Source organism: Phragmites australis, chromosome 2 (assembly GCF_958298935.1).
Source record: "Phragmites australis chromosome 2, lpPhrAust1.1, whole genome shotgun sequence".
Lineage (NCBI taxonomy): Eukaryota > Viridiplantae > Streptophyta > Magnoliopsida > Poales > Poaceae > Phragmites > Phragmites australis.
In genome coordinates this window covers 36,900,791-36,919,776 of record NC_084922.1, presented here as the reverse complement: position 1 = coordinate 36,919,776, position 18,986 = coordinate 36,900,791, and the positions used below count along the sequence as shown (strand labels likewise).

General features: G+C 43.9%; 1 protein-coding gene and 1 pseudogene across 1 annotated transcript; one reads left to right on the top strand and one right to left on the bottom strand.

Moving 5' to 3' along the window:
• Window positions 1-1,307: 1,307 nt before the first annotated feature.
• Window positions 1,308-4,400, top strand: LOC133908624 (RGG repeats nuclear RNA binding protein A-like). The gene is made up of 6 exons (XM_062350733.1): window positions 1,308-1,716; window positions 2,045-2,435; window positions 2,549-2,693; window positions 3,198-3,356; window positions 3,441-3,497; window positions 3,973-4,400. Exons 1-6 carry the CDS (start codon window positions 1,524-1,526, stop codon window positions 4,159-4,161), a joined length of 1,134 nt encoding a protein of 377 aa, XP_062206717.1. The 5' UTR covers window positions 1,308-1,523; the 3' UTR covers window positions 4,162-4,400.
• A 279-nt stretch (window positions 4,401-4,679) lies between these two features.
• Window positions 4,680-5,805, bottom strand: LOC133906504 (putative disease resistance protein RGA3; annotated as a pseudogene).
• Window positions 5,806-18,986: the final 13,181 nt, after the last annotated feature.

Sequence of the window (18,986 nt, the reverse complement as noted above, 5' to 3'; positions counted from 1 at the left end):
AAATTTAGAAACTAGACAATAGGTATTGACGGATTGTATGTCCATGAATTTACGATAAAAGATATTATGATGCTAAAAAGATATTTTAAGGAGTTTAGCCGCGCTATTTACATGAACCACCTCACTGGTTTGGTCGAAAAGGAAGTTTGTGGAGCATAAGCACCGCACCATACGCACACACGAAACATCCACATCCTGGCATGACAAGCATGGATTGCACGTAACATCATCATATTGCAATGGAAAATAGCTCGATTTTGCGGCAATCAAATATAATGGAGATTATGAGTTTTGACTTAAGGTTATCTCCAACAGATATTTTAAAAATTCGTCCCTATAACATTATTACAATATCACCTACCACTACTAACCACTACTACAGTACTCTATATTTTTTCATCTTCAGCAGCTACTCTATTTCTTACATTCTATTACTTTCTATCTCTCTTCAGATCCATAATCATCTTTTATAAATAGTGTTACCGCAGCTCTATCCCATCTACACATATAAGTCGATTCGATTCCGTATTACTATAGCACCGAACACTGCATCTTCTGAGGGTCAGATGCTAGGCAAAATAGATAGGTAAAATCACTGTAGCACTAGAAAGTGACTTCCACGGAGTTGACCTAATGATTTGTTTGCAAGGAATAGATTGAACCCTATACCTCGGGGGGCTTAATTTTGTTTTAATACCCTTATCCCCATCTATCAGATCAGTCCTGACTTAGACACTATTTTAGCCACTGAAGCATAAGATCATCTCCAACAGATTTCTGTCAGGGTACATAATCCCTTTACGTAGGGATTACGTTCATTTCAGCGTTTTAATGATTTTCCTTCACGATTTTCGTTACGAAAGGATTTTTAAAATTATTATTTTTAGGATGTGACCCTCTTTCCTATCACTTTACGAATCCTTTTAAAAAAATGGTTAAAGATGAAAGAAAAAAATAAAAATAGAGAAAAGAATAAAAAAATAAAATGAAGAGAATATAGTTGATGATGGTGATGTATAGCCCACGGCTCCAGATGACCAGATTCCCATCCCACTAGCGCCTAACGCCTAGCAAGGACCAGTGACACCAAGAATCCCCAATCTACCCCTCGGCGCGCCAAGCGGGTCAAAACTCAAACGCACCAAACCAACCACTCCTCCTGGGGCAGAAATTACCTTTCGGTCCCAAGGCTAAATTACCTTTCAGTCCCAAGGCTATTTCTGTAATTGCGGAGCTTCAGAGCAGAAATGGTAAAAAAAATTCCAGTAACCCGACACGGATGCGGAAGGATATGAGCTCGCGTTGGAGTGCGGCTAGGGTTTCTCCTTGTCACTCTTCCTACCCTTCGTCTCCAACCCCTCCCCGCCGCCGCCGCCCAAAACCCTCCCCTCCCCTCCTCTACTCCACCTCGTATTCTAATGGCGGCCCAACCCGTCCGGCAAAGCTGCTAGCGTTTGTATCTAGTCTGTGTCCCAAATAGCTCGCGAACCACCGCAGCATCCTCCCCAAGCGCCGCCGCCACGATGGCCACCATCAACCCGTTCGACATCCTCGGCGCCGACGACAACGACGACCCCTCGCGGCTGATAGCCGCCGCTGCGGCGGCGGCGCAGAGGGCCGAGGCTAAGAAGTCCGCCGCGGCGCCAGCTGGGAAGGCGGCCCAGCCCGCGGCGGCCGCCAAGTTCCCGACCAAGCCCACTCCTCCCTCGCAGGCAGGTGAGTCGTGGTTGCCAGGGTGCTAGATCTGGGGTCATGGGCATTTGGGCTTCATCCAGCATCTGATGTGTTCCGATTGGTACAGTTTTCTTAATGATAATTTCGAGCATGTTTTAGCGAAAATTTGTTGCCTTTTCTCTTCATCTTGAGTCTTCAACATGCCAGTTGAAAATTTTGATTCCGTGAGTTGTAAAGTAAGCTTTTCGCTGCTGGAAAGAGAATTTATATACCTTTCTTCAGGCCTGATTTTTGAACTTCAAATAGATTTTAGCTCCATTTCCTAAAAGCATGAATATTCATTTTAAGTCTCGAATTGTACTTGTTTCAGTGAGAGAGGCACGCGGTGGCGGTGCACCACCACGTGGTGGCTTTGGCCGTGGTGAACGTGGTCGTGGCAGAGGGGGAAGGGGATATGGTCAGAACCGTGACTTCGGTGGCGACAACGCCAATGACTTCCAGGGAGGTTATGGTGGCGGAGGCGCTGGAGATGGTGCTGTATCTGGTGGAGTAGAAGGGGACAGGGAGAGAGGCCCTCGCCCCCCATTCCGTGGAGGAGGAAGGCGTGGTGGCTACCGAAATGGTGACTTTGGTGATGACTCTGAGAGGCCACCTCGGAGAAACTATGAGCGCCACAGTGGGACTGGCCGTGGGTATGAGATGAAGCGCGATGGTGCCGGGCGTGGGAACTGGGGCACTGCCACTGATGAGGTTCTTGCGCAGTAAGGAAACTGTACCACATTGGTTTCATTGCTGTCTGCATTTGTGTATCATTTTTTCATTGCTGTGTGGATTGGTGGAGCTATATTTAAATAATCTAATTCTGTGTGACTAGGGAAACTGAAGAAGTTCTGAAGGTTGAGGAGGGTGCTCCTATGGCTGACAAACAGGGCGAGCAGAATGATGCCCCAACAGCAGATGAAAACAAAGACAACAAGGATGCTTCTGCAAATGAGGAGGAAGAGAAGGAAGAGGATAAGGTAATGGCTAATCTGATGTTATCCACTCTTAAGTTTACTTAATTTTAATTTGTAGTGCTCGCACAGTTGTGATGTGTAGTGTAGCTTCCGAGATAAAGACTGGAGGACATATTTGCTGTAGTAGGGAATGCTATTGCCTCGCTTTTCTGATAACCTTGATATCTTGTCCAGGACAATCCAGATCACTCTGAGTATCACTGTTAAAATTTGAACTTCGTTAATCAGTTTTAGTTCCAGATACACTGCCATGTGACTCGGCGGTTGTTGTATTTTATCTTTCAGGAGTTAATTTTCTATTAATATTTTTAATTTCCTTTCCTTGTTACTGTTGTTTGTTAATCACATTGCTATAGTCTGAGGTATCCTGCTCGCGGAACAACTTCTATGCATCACTATTAACAATTTTGTTCAAAAGAGCTAATCCCACATTCTTTTACTCTTTTGTTGTGTCTAACAATATCAGTGCTGATCTATTTATCTTCTAATATTCAATAAATTATACAGGAGATGACTCTGGAGGAGTTTGAGAAATTAAGGGAGGAGAAGAGGAAAGCACTAGTTGCTTTGAAGGCTGCAGAGAGGAAGGTTGAAGTTGATAAGGATCTGCAGTCTATGCAGCCACTTTCCACCAAGAAAGGAAGTGATGAAGTTTTCATTAAGTTGGTTAGTTTCCAGTATATGATTTTGATACCTAAATTCTTTGTAGCTTTGCAAATGTGTGCATGAATATAATTTTGGTTTTATTAGGGTTCTGACAAGGATAAGAAGAAGGAAAGCGCTGAGCGTGATGAGCGTGCCAAGAAGGTATGTAAATCTTATCTATGTGGTACCATGTTGCAATCTTGAGTGCAATCTGTTGGAGATCAAAATGGTTGCTGAGATACGGTCCCACTATGGTTGCGTATATTTAGTTTTCTGCTCTTCTATTGTCCAAATGGGATGGTATTATGTTAGTTCTGCATCTGACAAATTTTGTTTTTAATTTCTTTAGCTCATGTCATCTTCGTTTCCTATTGACTGCTTGGACAGGGTGGAGTTAGGGGCTAGTGAGTAGAATCTGAACTAACTGAAACTTTAAGATTGTCATTTGAGAGGAATTTGAATTCTGAACCCTAAATCCACTAGTCCCTTAGTGCGATGACCCATAGATCTCTGTCAAGTCGATGGTGTTAGTGATGACCACGTCCTGTTTTTTACTATTAGTACTTTTAAGAGAACAGATTAGTTACGGAAAAAATTCTGGGTGCTAATGTGGTAATTGGTGAAATCTTTGGTGCAGTCCCTGAGCATCAATGAGTTCCTGAAGCCTGCTGAAGGAGAAAGATACTATGGTGGCCGTGGTCGTGGAAGGGGCCGTGGGGAGCGTGGTGGTTTTAGAGGTGGATATGGTGGGGGATACAATCGTGGCCCAGCTGCTGCACCATCCATCGAAGATCAAGCACATTTCCCAACACTTAGTGGAAAGTGAAGGGCGCTTAGTGTTGTCTCAGAGTATTGCGTTGTCGCTACTGGTGTCACCTTTAAATTTTGCCCGACGTTAAATTATTGTGCCACGGTTAATTGGAACAAATAATGGTGTTGCATGTGGCTTTATTTCACCGTGTGTTACTTGACTTTGTATACCGGAGTTGTTTGTCAGAATTAGCTTCTAATTTTGTAGGCTATCTTTACCATTTTGTTAAAGATCGGCAATCTTTGCATGTTTTATTGTTTCTTGCTTGCCTTTTTTTTGTGTTTGCGATGGAGATCACATCTTATTTAAAACGACATGTATTTATGCCTTTAGAGAGTAGTACTAAAATAGTAATTCAGATGGGAAGAGCGGTATGTTTGCAAACCTGCTTAGGAGGAGTGCTATATAAGCAATTTTGCCTACGTTACTCTGTATGCAAATACTCTAGTCGAAACCTTACAATATTGCAGCTAACCTGCAGTGCTTGGTACACAGTATGATACTACCAGAACAAATCCATCATTCCATCCGTATCAAACCCTCTCCTGCCGAGGGCGCTTCTTGTTAGCAAATGAGCATCTGACCGTCTGCGACGAACAAGTGGCTAAGTAGGTGTAGTAGGGAGGTATGCTAGATTTCCATGCTAGTACGTGGAACTTGCCCTGATGTGTCACTTTTCCTGTTAGAACATCTTGTGTTGTTAGCTTGGGGACACCATGCTGGGGAGAGCGCTCCTGACAAACGTCGCAGAACACGAAGGTATGATGAGTCCTGCGTATATCGGCTTGCTTTTCTGTATAAGATCTGTAGGATTCTCACCAAACGTGACCAGGTGCCTTCTCGGGAAATGTCTCAGGCACTGAAGCACCCTGCCGCCAGAACTGGCCGTTAAGGTTGGCGCTCAGCATGCTTGCCACTATTTGCTGCCAAGAATGCACCGTTCAGCAACACCGCGATCTCCATGCCTAGGGATGAGAGCTTTGGTTGATCGTCGGGGTTCGTGCCCCCCGAATGCGAGCGCCTTGAAAAAAATACCAGTAAGCTTTTTGCGGCAGAACCTTCGGTCTGAGAGCCTGCGTTGTTCCAAGAGCAACTATCTTCTCTGATCTAAATGTGATTATGATCTTACTCCATGCCCCATGCTGCTTGCTGCCGAGTACAGCTTTCTCCATGAATCCTCCTCCATGTCCCAAGCTAGCTCAATGACCACAAGTGACCTACCACACGAGGCAGCAGTATGATCCTGATGCTTTATAACACCGCTGCCTGTCAGAGCAGCCATGTTTCCGGCACCAAGATCGTCACCCGTGAAGATAACGACCAACGAGAAATGGCTGTGCACCCTCTCGTCAAGGCAGATATGCTCGACAAGTGTGCTCTTCCCAACCCTCACTGGGCCGGCGATGGGAAGCACGCCAGGCTTTCCATCGCCGGCAGCTTCTGGCCGCAGCAGGAAGTTGATATCGTCTCCTTCTCCATCTGCTGGCCGAATATGACCTTGCTAAGAATCAAGTACGTGCTGTACGGCTGCCGATAGGTGCGAGGGTATCCCTCCAAAAAGACTATGAACTCATCCATGTCACCGATCATCGTCTCAAGGCGGTCGAGCATCTTCACCAGCTTCTTCAAGCTTTCGGCGTCGAGCATGGTATTCTGCATGCTCTCCGAGTTGACGCTGACGGTGAAGGAGAGGAGATGCTTGACTGAACTGAATCAGGCAAGGCAAGAGCGCGCCCACCAGTCACGTCGTTGTCGTTTTTGATAAATCAAGTAGAAATGTGCTTTAGTTTAATGAATTTTGGATTGTAAATGTACTGCAATTATGATAATGATTAATTAAAGTTGTAGAAAAAAATCGAGTTGGCATGTTTATCTCTGAGTCTAGGAAAATTTATATATGCCGGATGGTCCGGCGTTCAGATAGAGTACACGTCGGAGTATTTTAAGCCGAAAGCAAAACTTGATGTACACGCCGAATGGTCTGTCGTTGGGCATCAGTGAACACCAGAGTTTTTCTTGCAGAGAGGATGCAAACCGGCTCTGACGGATTTATATGTGCCGGATGGTCCGACGATGAAGCAATATAAGCACCGGACTAATTTTTCTAGAGAAGATTCAAGAAGCGTTCGAGGCTATTCTGCACGTCGGATGGTCCGATGTGTATATCGGAGGATCATCGGACTATTTCTTGCAGAAGAGAATTCCGGATAGAGGGGTCTGCTGAGTTGCACACGCCATATGGTCCGGCTCAGGAGGAGTGTGCGCCGGATTATCCGGCGTTCACAATTTTTCTGAGATGTGCTTTAAACTGAGGATTTCGATTTGGACTAACTGCAGGTGGAGTTATATGTTGTTAGAGATATATGTTTGCTTGTATTATGTTGTGCAGGCGATAGATGCAACTTGACGGTCGACGGTAAGATGACGGGGACTAAGCGGGGTGCTTGGTGCCAGACGACCGAGGAGGTCAGGCGGAGTTAAGGATGATCCTAGGTGTGCACATGGAAGGTCAAGCAAAACATGAGAAGATGGATGAAGACGTCGTGTTGATAAAGTCAAGAGAAGGGGACGTCGGTACAAGTGACAAGGCGACCCGAGTAATCGGGAGTGGGAGAGACTTATCGGTAGTCAAAATCGCAAGACGAAGTACACATGTAAACATCGAGACGCTTGCTTGAGGTCAAGTAAGTGACAATGAGTCACACTTTGAGAAACGTGCAAGGGATTTCGTTGTAACGATGAAAGTGCACGTTGCAACATCGCAAAGCTTGTGCGTCACAGTCGTCCGATGGATGGATGAGAAAATAGACCAAAATATCCTCGTTGGTAGGTAGGAGTGTACTCCTCGAGAGATGAATATTTTAGGAATAAGTAGGAAACTTAGGGCTTAAGGAATCTAAGCTATAAATAGAGGGGAGGGCTAGTTGAGCCATTTTGAACTAGCCACTTGAGTCATTTGAGTTATTCATATGAGAGCTTTGTATTTAGATTTTTAGAGAATAGGAAGATGAGTGTTTAGTCTATATATTAGGTGAGAGCTATGTGAAAAAATCTTTGTAATCTGATTAAAATAGGACTAACCTCTGCAAGCAATAAAATTTGTATTATTCTTGTGTTTGTATTCACCTCATTCTAGTTTTTCTCTATTGGTTTCCTTGCGAGTTTGTAAGTTTTTCTCTTTTCTGTTGTGTTTTTCGTTCCGATTGTTGAGTTGAAAATTTTTCACCTTGAGAAATTATTCTCGTTGCTAGAGGCATAAAATCTACATACATATGTATACAAGTGGATCTTGAATTCCCTTACCTCTATAGATCATCAACTTGAAAATTTTCTTCTACTGGTGATATTTTCTTGGTTTCGAAGGTTTCTTTCCTCAAGTTACTATCTTTTATAGCAATGACCCGTGAGATGAGTTTTAATAGAATCTATAATTCATATACATCAACCACAGCTATGTGTTTTTCTAGATATTTTCTTAGCAACTCGATTTTCTTCAGTTTTACTTTCGCTATTGATTTTTTAGGTACGTTAGGTGATAAAAAGAGAATAATATACATTTCGAAAAAAATTAATAAGATGTCTATTCATCCTTTTCAATCGTAATTCTCGGTCCTACAGTTTCCATATCCGCTGTACCATGTAGTGGCCCCCGTACATTCCTTGCCTGAGCACATCAAGCTGCTTGAGCATCGCCTGGTTGGTGATGTGCCGCCGCCCCTCGGCCTCCTCGACCGTGGCGTCGATCCGTAACAGCACACGCTGCAGCCGTTGGAGCTTGTGTTCCGCCTGTTCTGGCTGGATCGCCTGTAACTCTGGACCACCATGGACAGGGCTCTGCCCAGGAGGTCGCTCTCGATTGCCGAAAGAAGCGGCTCCATTGCAGGACTGCTCGAGAGGAGAAGCTTGACGGTGCAATGGAGAATGGAGAAGAGAGGAGAACGGGGCAAGGAGTAGTTAACCTCATGTGCATAAGTCTTTGTTTCTTCGCATGTTTGATTGCAACTTCGAAAAATAAGGGCAGAGAAATGCAAATGTGACTGGCCATACTAGATGACTTTGACTCATAGGCCAATCGAGTTTACTGAAATTTCAATCCAAGTGAAATATATCCAATAGCTTCGATTTTAAGCGTCAGACATAAGGGTGCTGGTTTGCATACTTGACGACACGACTCTGGAACACATGAGGTTATGGTTTACATATTCAATGATTTTGTAGCTATTATGTTTTCCTCGAAAGGCAATATATATATCTAGCTCCTTCCTTTTTCCTTTTTGGATTACAACGCTGATGCACACGTGCACACACCATCATACATGCACGCATGCCATATATCCACTAGTACACATCCTATCACACGGCTACAAACAAAACCGTTAAAAAAAATTCACATCTGTGTAGATCATGAACACCCTAACCTTGGTTGGTGAAGTCGTACTCAGGAGCCTCCATCATTCTGCCGAGAGGTGGTTTTCCAATTAGTTTGGACGAACTTCCACAGAAATATCTATATATTTCTTTTTTCATACTTTTTATTTTTCTAAAAAGCCTCCTAGTTAATCGCATGAAATCACCGAACATTTTATTATATGTCGGCCGTACGCCACCCTCCACCGCATCCACCTTCGCCGATGAGGTTTAGTGTTCAAGCGATGTTTAAGGTTCGAGTCTTCAAGAGGGGTTAAGGTTCGAGTTTGGGCGGGAGCAGAACTTAGAGGGAGGGCTGGGCGGCGATTGGACCGGCGGCGGGTGGTGGGTGGTGCCGGAGGTAAGGGGCAACGAAACATAGTGTTTTGGACGCGGCACAGGAAGGGCAAGGCTGCACGCTGTCGGAGGAAAACGAAGAACGGTAGCACCGTTGTTCAATCGAAGAAGATGATGGCACTCAGTTGGATGTGTATCTGACAGCAGGGAATGGTCGAGTCACTTGACAAAGAGACCAAATTTTTATCTTACGGCTATTGGCCTATCTGGTCACCCAAGTTGCGACTTGGTACAGATAACAACATGCATGATCAGAATTCTCCATGGTGTGGTACTGAATGGTTAAAACGTACAAAGCCCGTCAGCCTGACCTAACAACATAAATTCACATCAAATTGAGCCAACGCCGCCGGGTTTGCTTGTTTCTACCCGGCATATGGAGCGACGACGACGGTGTTTGCACCTGCGGCTCACCAAATAGCTGTAGGCTTGTTGTGTGTTAGATCACCATGCCGGGGCTTCAAACTTACCTCGAGGTCTTTCACTTCCACCATGAGCACCTTGGACTGTTATCTTGGAAAGATAATGCTGGGTTGATGAACTCTGTTGGTAGCAACTAAGCTATGAACACAACATGATCAAGTATTAAATTCTGTACGCCAATACCCGGCCGAAACCTTACAAGATTACAGCTAATTATACTAAAAGGATGTAGTGTTTTGCACACAGTGATATGATACAAACAGAACAAGTTAATATCAAACCCTCGCTTGCCGAGAGCGCTTCGTGTTAGCCATTGAGCATCTGACCGTCTGGAACGCACAACTTGCCAAGTAGGTGTAGTAGGGAGGTATGCTAGATCTCCATGCTTCCATGAGGAACTTGTCCTGATGCATGACAATCCTGTTAAAATATCTTGTGCTTGTTAGGTTGGTGACACCATGATGGGGAGAAAGGTTCTGATAAAATGTTGTAGATCACAACGACATTCTGACTCCTGGCCATCCTCCACCTGTACATAGGTTGGTCTTTCTGTATGAGATCTATAGGATGCTCATCAAACATGAGTTGGTGCTTGCTTCTGTAATCTCTCCGGCACTGAAGCTCCCTGCGCCAGAACTGGGTGTTGTTCAGGGCCCTCATCAAGCTTGCCATTACGTTTGCTCCCAAGAACGAACCTTTCAGCAGTGCCGCCATCTCCACGCCTTGGGATGCGAGCTTCGGATGATCGTCAGGGTTGGCGCTTCCAAATGCGAGCACCTTGAAGAAATACCAGTAAGCTTCATGGGGCAGAACCTTCAGACTAAGAGCATGCGTTGTTCCAAGAGCAACTATCTTCTCTGATCGACTTGTGACTATGATCTTGCTCCCATGTCCCATGTTACACGTGGCCGAGGAGTACAACCTTTTCTCCATGTCTCCTCCATGTCCCCGGCAAGTTCCATGACAACGAGTGACCTCCCACTGTGGGAATTGATTTTGACTCTATCCTAACGTACCCTATCAGAGTACAGAATTGATCGAGAGTGCAGGGGGAACTCGTCCCCACCTCTCACGCTCTGATCAGGGGCACAATTAACCTATTGGTTACGATCCTGTTTCACCAGCGCTACTTAAAGGGGGCTAAGGCCGGGTCTCAGGATTGATCCATATCGCAAGACCAACGCACACCCCCTACATTCTAAGCCCTAGACCGATCACGGGAGCGCTGCTGTGGAGCGAAGGCCGCCACCACAGCACCGTCATCGCACTGCGTCATGCCGGCACCGCATCGACCCCATCTACACCGACAGTCTTCAATGTGACCTCTTCACCGACGTGTACACCTACATTGATCTACCTCTGCCTTGAGATTCCACTGCCTCTAATAGCTTCCTCAGGATCAGGTCAATTGCCTAAGACCATGCCCAATGGATTCCCTTCACGACCCAGAATCCCTTCGTGAAGGGATTTTTGTTCCTTTCAGCGCTCCAACGGTTTTCCTTCACGGTTCTCTTCACGAAGGGATTCTCAATGCCATTCCCTTCAGGACGGGATTCTCTCTTCTTTCCCTTTACTAATCCATTTGAAGGGAAGCTGTTGGAGTGAGGGAAAATAAAGAGAATGGGAACGGGGAAGGGAATCAGAAAGAGAACAAAATGAAGGAAAAATGGTTGGGGATGGTCTAACATTTCCACTCTAAATAGGTATTCAATGTCTATGGCTAGGCCTTCATGTCAATTAGATAAGATTAAGTCTAACAATCAGCATCGGAGCCTCCCTAGCCTGGATTGAATCCAATTTGAGCTATTTTGTCTCATGTCAGATAAGTTAGGGCGAATTGATGATGATTAGGACTCTATTGTTGATGAATTAGCACTAATTATTCATGTTCAATGATGCTTTAGCTTATGTTAAAGTGTTTTAGGCTCTATTATGCGCATATGTTCATAAATTAGCCATGCAAAATCAAATTTAGGCTTAATTGATGTAAATTAGGCTGGATCAATGCACATGTTCATGATTTCTGTTGTTTATGTCTCAGGTTAATGTTAATTATACTTGTTTAAGTGATGATTAGCCCTAATTAGTCTCGTATTAGAGCCAATTGATCATGAATTAGTCCTTTCCCATGCATGTATGTGTGTCTCGGTGCTAGTTGTTTTGTTTTGGCTAGGATTTTGGCTCGGATTGGGTAAATTCGGTCTGTGTTTGGGGGTCTTTTTTGGGCTCGGTTAGCACATAGAAGGAGAGGATTCGGGGAAAGTTCTAAACCCTAAAGCAAAACCCTAGGCCATCATTCTCCAAATCCGAAAATCCTGAATTTTTGCACCCCTCCCCCCCAAATCCAAACCCTAAACTAAGATGCGGTGGTTTTACTTATGTTTTCCTCCTTTTGTTACCGGAGCCCCCCTATCGCTTCTCTAGCGAATCCTTGCGGATATCCACATCCCCGTGCGCCATCGCATGCACCTTTTTCACCGGCACAATGTGGCCTTCTAGGGAGCCATCGCGGGGCCAATCGACGGAGGCACCGCGACTTCGGTCGCACCTGCGCTCCGGCGAGTGGGCCTGTGGTAGCGTTGCTCCTTCGCTTCGCTCCAGTCTGTCGCCCTCTGTTGCTCCCTTCCTCTTGCTCTTGGTCGGATGTGTTTTCTTTCTCGGGGGGGGGGGGGGTGAGGAACGAATGGGGGCTAGGGTTCTGGGGGGAGGGCGTCGTGGTTTTTGACCCTGTGAGAAGCATGATGAGCCATATGATTTGATCCAACTCCATAGGATTTGATCCAACAGCTGAAAACGCATCCCGGCACTCCTTCGGGCCGGCACTACATCTCTAGGCTGCATGCGCATCTGCAAGTGCTATTTTGGGCCAGGAGCTAGGTCATTCCCAGCGTGTTTAGGCCGTCGCTAGTGTTGCGAGCAGCGTGTGAGCGCGCGTTTTGCGCTTGGACTGAGCGGGCGCCCTTGGTCGGGATTTTGGGTGCGCAGCTGGCTGGGCTATTTTAAAGGATTTTTGGGCCTTTTTCACTTTAAGCGGTTTTAATGTATTTTTGATTTATGCACTATTTTTTCAGTGAATATGGCCCAAATTAATGATGTTTACTGAACAAAAATTATGATTAATTCTCTAAATGAATTGGAACCAATGGGAAGATTTTTTTGAAGGATTTTACATAGGTTCATAATTACTTTTAACTAACGTTGATTGTAATTATGTGCTATTTATGTGTTTATTTAAATTCTTTTCCATTTTTCTATCCAACAGTGATGCTGATTGGAGTTTAATTCTGCCTGATTTTATGTAGGGTTATTTTCATGTAAATTATTTTTTTATGATAATTACCTAATCTGACCTAAATTTTCTCTCCAGCTCTTAGCGCTTCCTTTGTTGCCGTCGCAATTGACATCATAGATCAGCTCATGGGAAACAACTTTCTTGCTTGAAAGCTAAAGTGACGGTTGTCCTTGGCATTCTAGACCTGGACTATGCACGCAGGGTTGATGCTCCCACAACTGTTGTCATTGGCGTGGAGAATTATGATGAACTAAAAAAAATATGATGCAATTGCTAAGAAGTGAGAACGGTCCAACCACGTGTCACTAATGATAATGAAAAAGTCTATCTCACAGGATATAAAGGGAGTAATCCCTAACTCAAATACAACTAAGATGTACTTGGCATCTGTGGAGGAGTAATTTGAAGGCACCTCTAAGGTTTATGCCAGTACACTCGTTCAGAAATTCTTGAACACTAATTATAATAGTTCTAGCAGCATAAAAGAGCACATGATGATGATGACAGATATGGCTGCTGTCAGAGGATGAACTTCTCAAGCGGGGATCCTGAGGGACCCCATTTGAGATTCGGTCGAGGGGCTGATTCTGGATCTACCTTGTACGTGGATTTAATGCGAATATGTGAGATCTAGGCGGGACGGATGATCATCAGCTAGTGAGAGTAAATGCTCAAGGGATTTTTAGACAGGTTCAGACCGCACGGAGCGTAATACCCTACTCTTGTGTGTATGCTATTAATGCTCTGGAAATGCCTTTCTCTGGACCTCTGTGTTATAAGGTTTTTTTTATCTAAGTCTAGAGCTTCGGTCTTGCTTCGAGCTTGGTGACCCTCTGCTTAGCTTCTAGGACTTGTTCTAACTTGTTCTTCTCCGGGGTGCACCCTTCCCCTTTTATCTTGTTGGGGGAGGCTTGGCGTGCCCAGAAAGGGGGGCACGGGTTCCTATGAGCCATAAATAGAAAGCAACCATCATGGGTCCGCAGTTTGATGTTACAGGGGTTGAAAATGCACCTTCGGTCGGTCTTGTCACCCATTACGCCTGGCTTTAGCAGGTGCAAGGGGGCCCATCGGGCAGCCGCCGAACAACCCCGCATGCCCGCTCGGTCAGAGCAGGTCTGACACAGCAGGGGGGCAGGCGATATGCCTCGAGCCCAATGACGATATCTTCAAGCCCCGCAGAGTGACGCGTGATGGGATCCATCGCATTAAATATCCCCACGCCCCTGCCAAGCGGTGGTAAGGGCTGACGTACTCAGTACAACAGGCGTGGGGGGGAGTGGTTGGAAGTGACAGGCCACACTCCCTCTTAAATGCAACATCGTATCTTCCACCGATTGACACCTCACTGTTGAGCCCTTGTGGGGTCCACCGGTAAGGGGCTTCTCAGGTCCTCGGGGAACTCTGGGTGCTCGGGGGGGCACTGTTCATGGCCTCGAGCGCCCTCTCCTGGATATGTTTCTTCTCGGATCCTCGGAGAATTCCGGATGCTCGGGGACCACTATTCATGGCCCCGAGCGCTCTCTCCTAGAACTGGCACTTCTCGGCCCTCGAGGAACTACGGGTACTCGGGGATCACTGTTCATGGCCCTGAGCGCCCTCCCCCGGAACTGGCACTTCTCGGTCCTCGGGGAGATAGTCCCCGAGGGAAGGCGCCACGTGGTATTCTGCCGTTCTGGCCTCGGGACTCGGGGACACCTGGTTCCCATATCACCGATAGCTGCCAAACTCAAGGGCATGGATATGAAAATCTCTGAGGGTTTTCTTGTCTACTTCATTACGACATATCTCCCTCCTAAGTTTTTTTCTTTTAAGATCAACTACCACACTCAGAAGGAGAAATTGACCATGAACGACTTGATCACAATGTGTGTCCAAGAGGAGGAGAGGCTAAGGGCTGAAAAAAAAACTTTGTGAATCAAGTTAGCAGCCCCAACAAAAGAAAATTTCAAGTGGACTTTAAGTATAAGAAGAAGTCGTATTTTGTCGCCAAACATGACAAGGTAGTGCAGAGGACGCCCAAGGCACCTGCTCCTGCCACTCAAGAACTTGAGGATGACAGATGCCACTTCTGCCATAAGAAGGGACACTATCCGAGAGACTGCATTGGTTTCCTGAAGTAACTCACAAGAAGGGTAATAACTTAATAATGTTTATTGATGAGTCTCTTTATGTTGATTTCTCCCTTAATTCCTAGTGGGTTGACTCATGTGCCAATGTGTATGTTACAAAATCCTTACAAGGATTCCTTACCATGAGAATACCAAGAAGGGGGGAGCAAAGTCTTAGAGTGACCAATTAAAAGGAAGCTGAAGTTGAAGCTGTTAGATCCATTCCATTAGTTCTTTATAGTAGCTTTACTCTTAGGCTTAATAATGTTGTTTATGTTCCTTACATGAGGAAGAATCTCATTTTAGTGTCAATGTTAGATGATGATGATTTTCATTGTAATTTTGGAGATAATAAGTATGTCATTAAGTTTAATTCAGATGTTATTGGTCTTGCCATCCGATAAGACAAACTATATATGCTTCATCTGAATGAATCCTCTGTGTCTTTGAATGTCTATGGTGTAAATCATAAGATAAAGATAAGTGCAGATAATGAGACTTCTTCAAAACCGTGACATTGTCGTTTAGGCCACATTTTGAGGGGGAGAATGGAACATCTCATTAGGGAAAAGATTCTCCAACCCTTAGACTTCTCCGACTCTAACCACTGCATAAATTGTATTAAAGAAAAATACGTTACGCAAATAAAGAAGGGGGCACTCGAAGCACAAGACTTAGAATTAATTCACATGGACATCTGTGGTCCTTTTCCTGTGACATCGGTGGATAGTTTTGATTCATTTATTAACTTCACTGATGATTTCTCCCGTTACGGCTATATCTACCCCATTAAGGATTGATTTGAGTCTCCTGATAAATACAAGATATTTAAGACTAGGTAGAAAATCAGCACAACATAAAGACTAAAGTGGTGAGATCAAATCGATGATGAGAGTATTATTGGAGACATGCTCCTTACGGGTAAATTCCTGATCCCTTTGCCAGATTTCTTCAAGAAAATGACATAGTAGCTCAATATTCTACACCTGATGAACCTCAGCAAAATAGGGTAGCTGAGAGACTCAACAACACGCTTATGGATATAGTTGCTAAGTATGATCAGTTATTCTAGTGTACCAGTTGGATTATGGATAAACACACTTAAGATAGTTGTGCACATTTTTAATCGGGCTCCTAGTAAATCAGTTCCAAAAACTTTTTCTAAATTATGGACTGGGAGAAAATCGAGCTTGAAGTATTTACATGTGTGGGGCTATGCAGCTAAAGCTAAAGTATTTAATCCATATATTGGAAAATTAGATCTAAGACAGTTAATCGTTACTTTATCGGGTATCCTGAAAGATCGAAAGAGTATCGTTTTTACTGTCCAGACAGGATCACTAAGTTTGTAGAAATAAGATACACTGTATTTCTTGAGAACAGGGATCTGGAGACCAAGGAAGTTGATCTCGAGGAGAATAGGGTTTATGTTCATGCACTGCTAATCCAAGAGCCCTACGCCCCATTGCTCCAGGTGGTTGCACCTTCAGTAGAAACAAATGTCAGCGCACCCCATGTTGAGGTCTCTAAAATTCCTAACAATGCAGCTAATGATGAGCCTCAACAATCCCTTACAGTACCCAGTCTTGGTCCTGCTATGCCTAATAAACCGATCAAGAGATCACGGTGTGACAAAAAACCTGCCATCTCGATTGATTGTGTTGTCTATATGAATAAGGATGTTAATGATATAGGAAAGGTAGAAGATCCCAACTCGTATAAAGAGGCCGTGATGAGTGTGCATTCGCCTAAGTGGCTCAATACCATGAAGGTCAAATTGAAGTCTATGAGCGATAATGGTATGTGGGACCTAGTAGAAATCTCTAATGGAACCAAAATAGTAGGTTATAAATGGGTTTACAAAACAAAGCATGACTCTAAGGAAAACATCGAAAGGTTTAAAGTGAGAATCGTAGCAAAAGGCTTCTCGCAAAGCGAAGGGATTGACTATAATGAAGCTTTCTGTATTGTATCAAGTAAAGACTATTTAAGAATAATTATGGTGTTTATGGCTTATTATAATTTAGAGTTGCATCAGATGGACGTAAAGACGATATTACTTAACGGTAACTTGAAAGAAAATATTTACACGGCTCAACCGGAAGGTTTTGTCGTGGAAGGTAAGGAACATATAGGATGTCGCCTTAAGAAATCTATTTATTGCCTAAAGCAAGTGTTTAGGTAGTGGTATCTTAAGTTTGATAAAGTTATTAGAAATTTTGGCTCTAAGGAAATTAAAGTTGATAACTGCATTTATGTAAAGTTTGAAGGGGGGAAATTCACCATTTTAGTTCTTTATATGGATGATATCTTATTGGCCAGCAGTGATAAGGATATACTGTTTGAGACCAACAGATTTTTGTCCTTTAGTTTTTATATGAAGGATCTTGGTGAAGTTTCTTACGTTCTTGGCATTGAGGTACACCGAGACCAGTCCGAATAAGTATTAGGTTAGTCTCAAAAGGTATACATTAACATATTACTGAAGAAATACAATATGCATAAGTGCTTTGTCACGACTGCTCCTTATGTTAAGGGCGATAAGTTTGGGACATTTCAATGTATGAGGAACTAATATGAAGCTGATCAGATAATATCTGATCCTTATACTTCAATTGTTAGAAGCATTATGTATGCTCAAGTATGTATACACCCTGATATAGCTTTCGTTACCGGGATGCTTGGCATATATCAATCAAATCCAGAACTGGACCACTGGAAAGTTGTTAAAAAAGTCCTTCGCTAACTGCAAGATGCTAAGCACTACATCTCATTTTTAGAGAATCAGATAGCCTTGAAGTTGTTAGTTATTTGGATATAGACTTTGTAGGGTGTGTGGATATTAAGAAATCCATATCAGGTTATATCTTCACCCTCATAAGAGGATTTATTGTGTGAAAAAGTTCCAAATAAACACTTATAACATTATCAATGATGCAAGCTGAGTTTATAGCATGTTATGAGGCTATCGGGCAGATTGTATGGCTAAAGAACTTTATCCCGGGATTGAGAGTAGTAGACATCATTTCAAAAACCACTTAAGTTATACTGCGATAATCAACCCGTAGTTTTCTAATAGTAACAACAAGTCGAGTGGTGCTGCCAAACATATTGACATTAAGTATTATATTATGAAAGATAAAATCCAGGATTAAACAATCAGTGTCAAGCATATAAACACTAAGTCAATACTTATATATCCACTCATTAAAAGCTTACCACCCTATATTTTTTGTGATCATATTGCCGATATGGGGTTATTGGAAAGTCTATGATTTCAGATAAGATGACCATAAAGAAAACCAACTCTCACTAAGTATAACAAATTTCTATTTCGAGATAGAGTGGTATACTATAGGTATTTAGATTTCGGTGGTATTTCATTAACCATTGTAATGCTTTGTCTTGATGTGTTGTTTTATTGAGAGTGAGCTTATGATGTTAGCCTTACGATCAAGGAGGAGAATGTTAAAATCGATCTCTGCTCTATCCTAATGTATCCTAATAGAATACAGAATTGAGTGAAAGTCCAAGGGGAGCTCATCCCCACCTCTCGCGCCTTGATCGGGGGCGCAGCCAACCTATTAGTTGCAGTCCTGTTCCACTAGCGTGGGGGCTAAGGTTGGGGTCTTGGGATTGATCTATATTGTGAGACCAACACACACCCCTACATCCTAATCCCTAGACCGATCATGAGAAGCAGTGCAGTGGAGCGAAGGCCACCGCCACAGCACCACCGTCACACTGCGTCACTCGGCACCGCATCGACCCATCTACACCGACGATCTTCACTGCGACCTCTTCACTAACATGTACATCTACATTGATCTATCTCTGCCCCAACACTCCACCGACCTCTAATGGCTTCCTCAGGATCAGATCAGCCGTCTAATATTTCCGCTATAACAGGTATTCAATGTCCAGTACTAGGCCTGCATATCAGTTAAATAAGATTAAGTCTAGCACCCACACGAGGGAGCAGTAAGACCTCGATGCTTGATCACACCACGCTTTCTCAGAGCACCATGTTTCCAGCACCAAGATCGTTACCGGTGAAAACAATCAACGAGAGTGACCACGCAGGGACATGAACACAAGGGTAGTTGATTCCCTTTACATGCATATTCAGTAAATTTGTAGCTAGCTACGGCCATGCCTCAATGCTAATGTGATCAAGTACGTTATTCTGTAAGCAAATACTCTAGTCGAAAGCTTACAAGATTAGTCGAAACTTACAAGATTAGTCGAAATTA

What these genes read in the sequence shown, in the direction of transcription:
- LOC133908624 (XM_062350733.1), top strand. Translation starts at nt 1,524, where the DNA reads ATGGCCACCATCAACCCGTTCGACATCCTCGGCGCCGACGACAACGAC. An exon ending in AAGAGAAGGAAGAGGATAAG is followed by an intron (nt 2,694 to 3,197) that starts GTAATGGCTAAT and finishes TAAATTATACAG; the next exon opens with GAGATGACTCTGGAGGAGTT. An exon ending in GTGATGAGCGTGCCAAGAAG is followed by an intron (nt 3,498 to 3,972) that starts GTATGTAAATCT and finishes TCTTTGGTGCAG; the next exon opens with TCCCTGAGCATCAATGAGTT.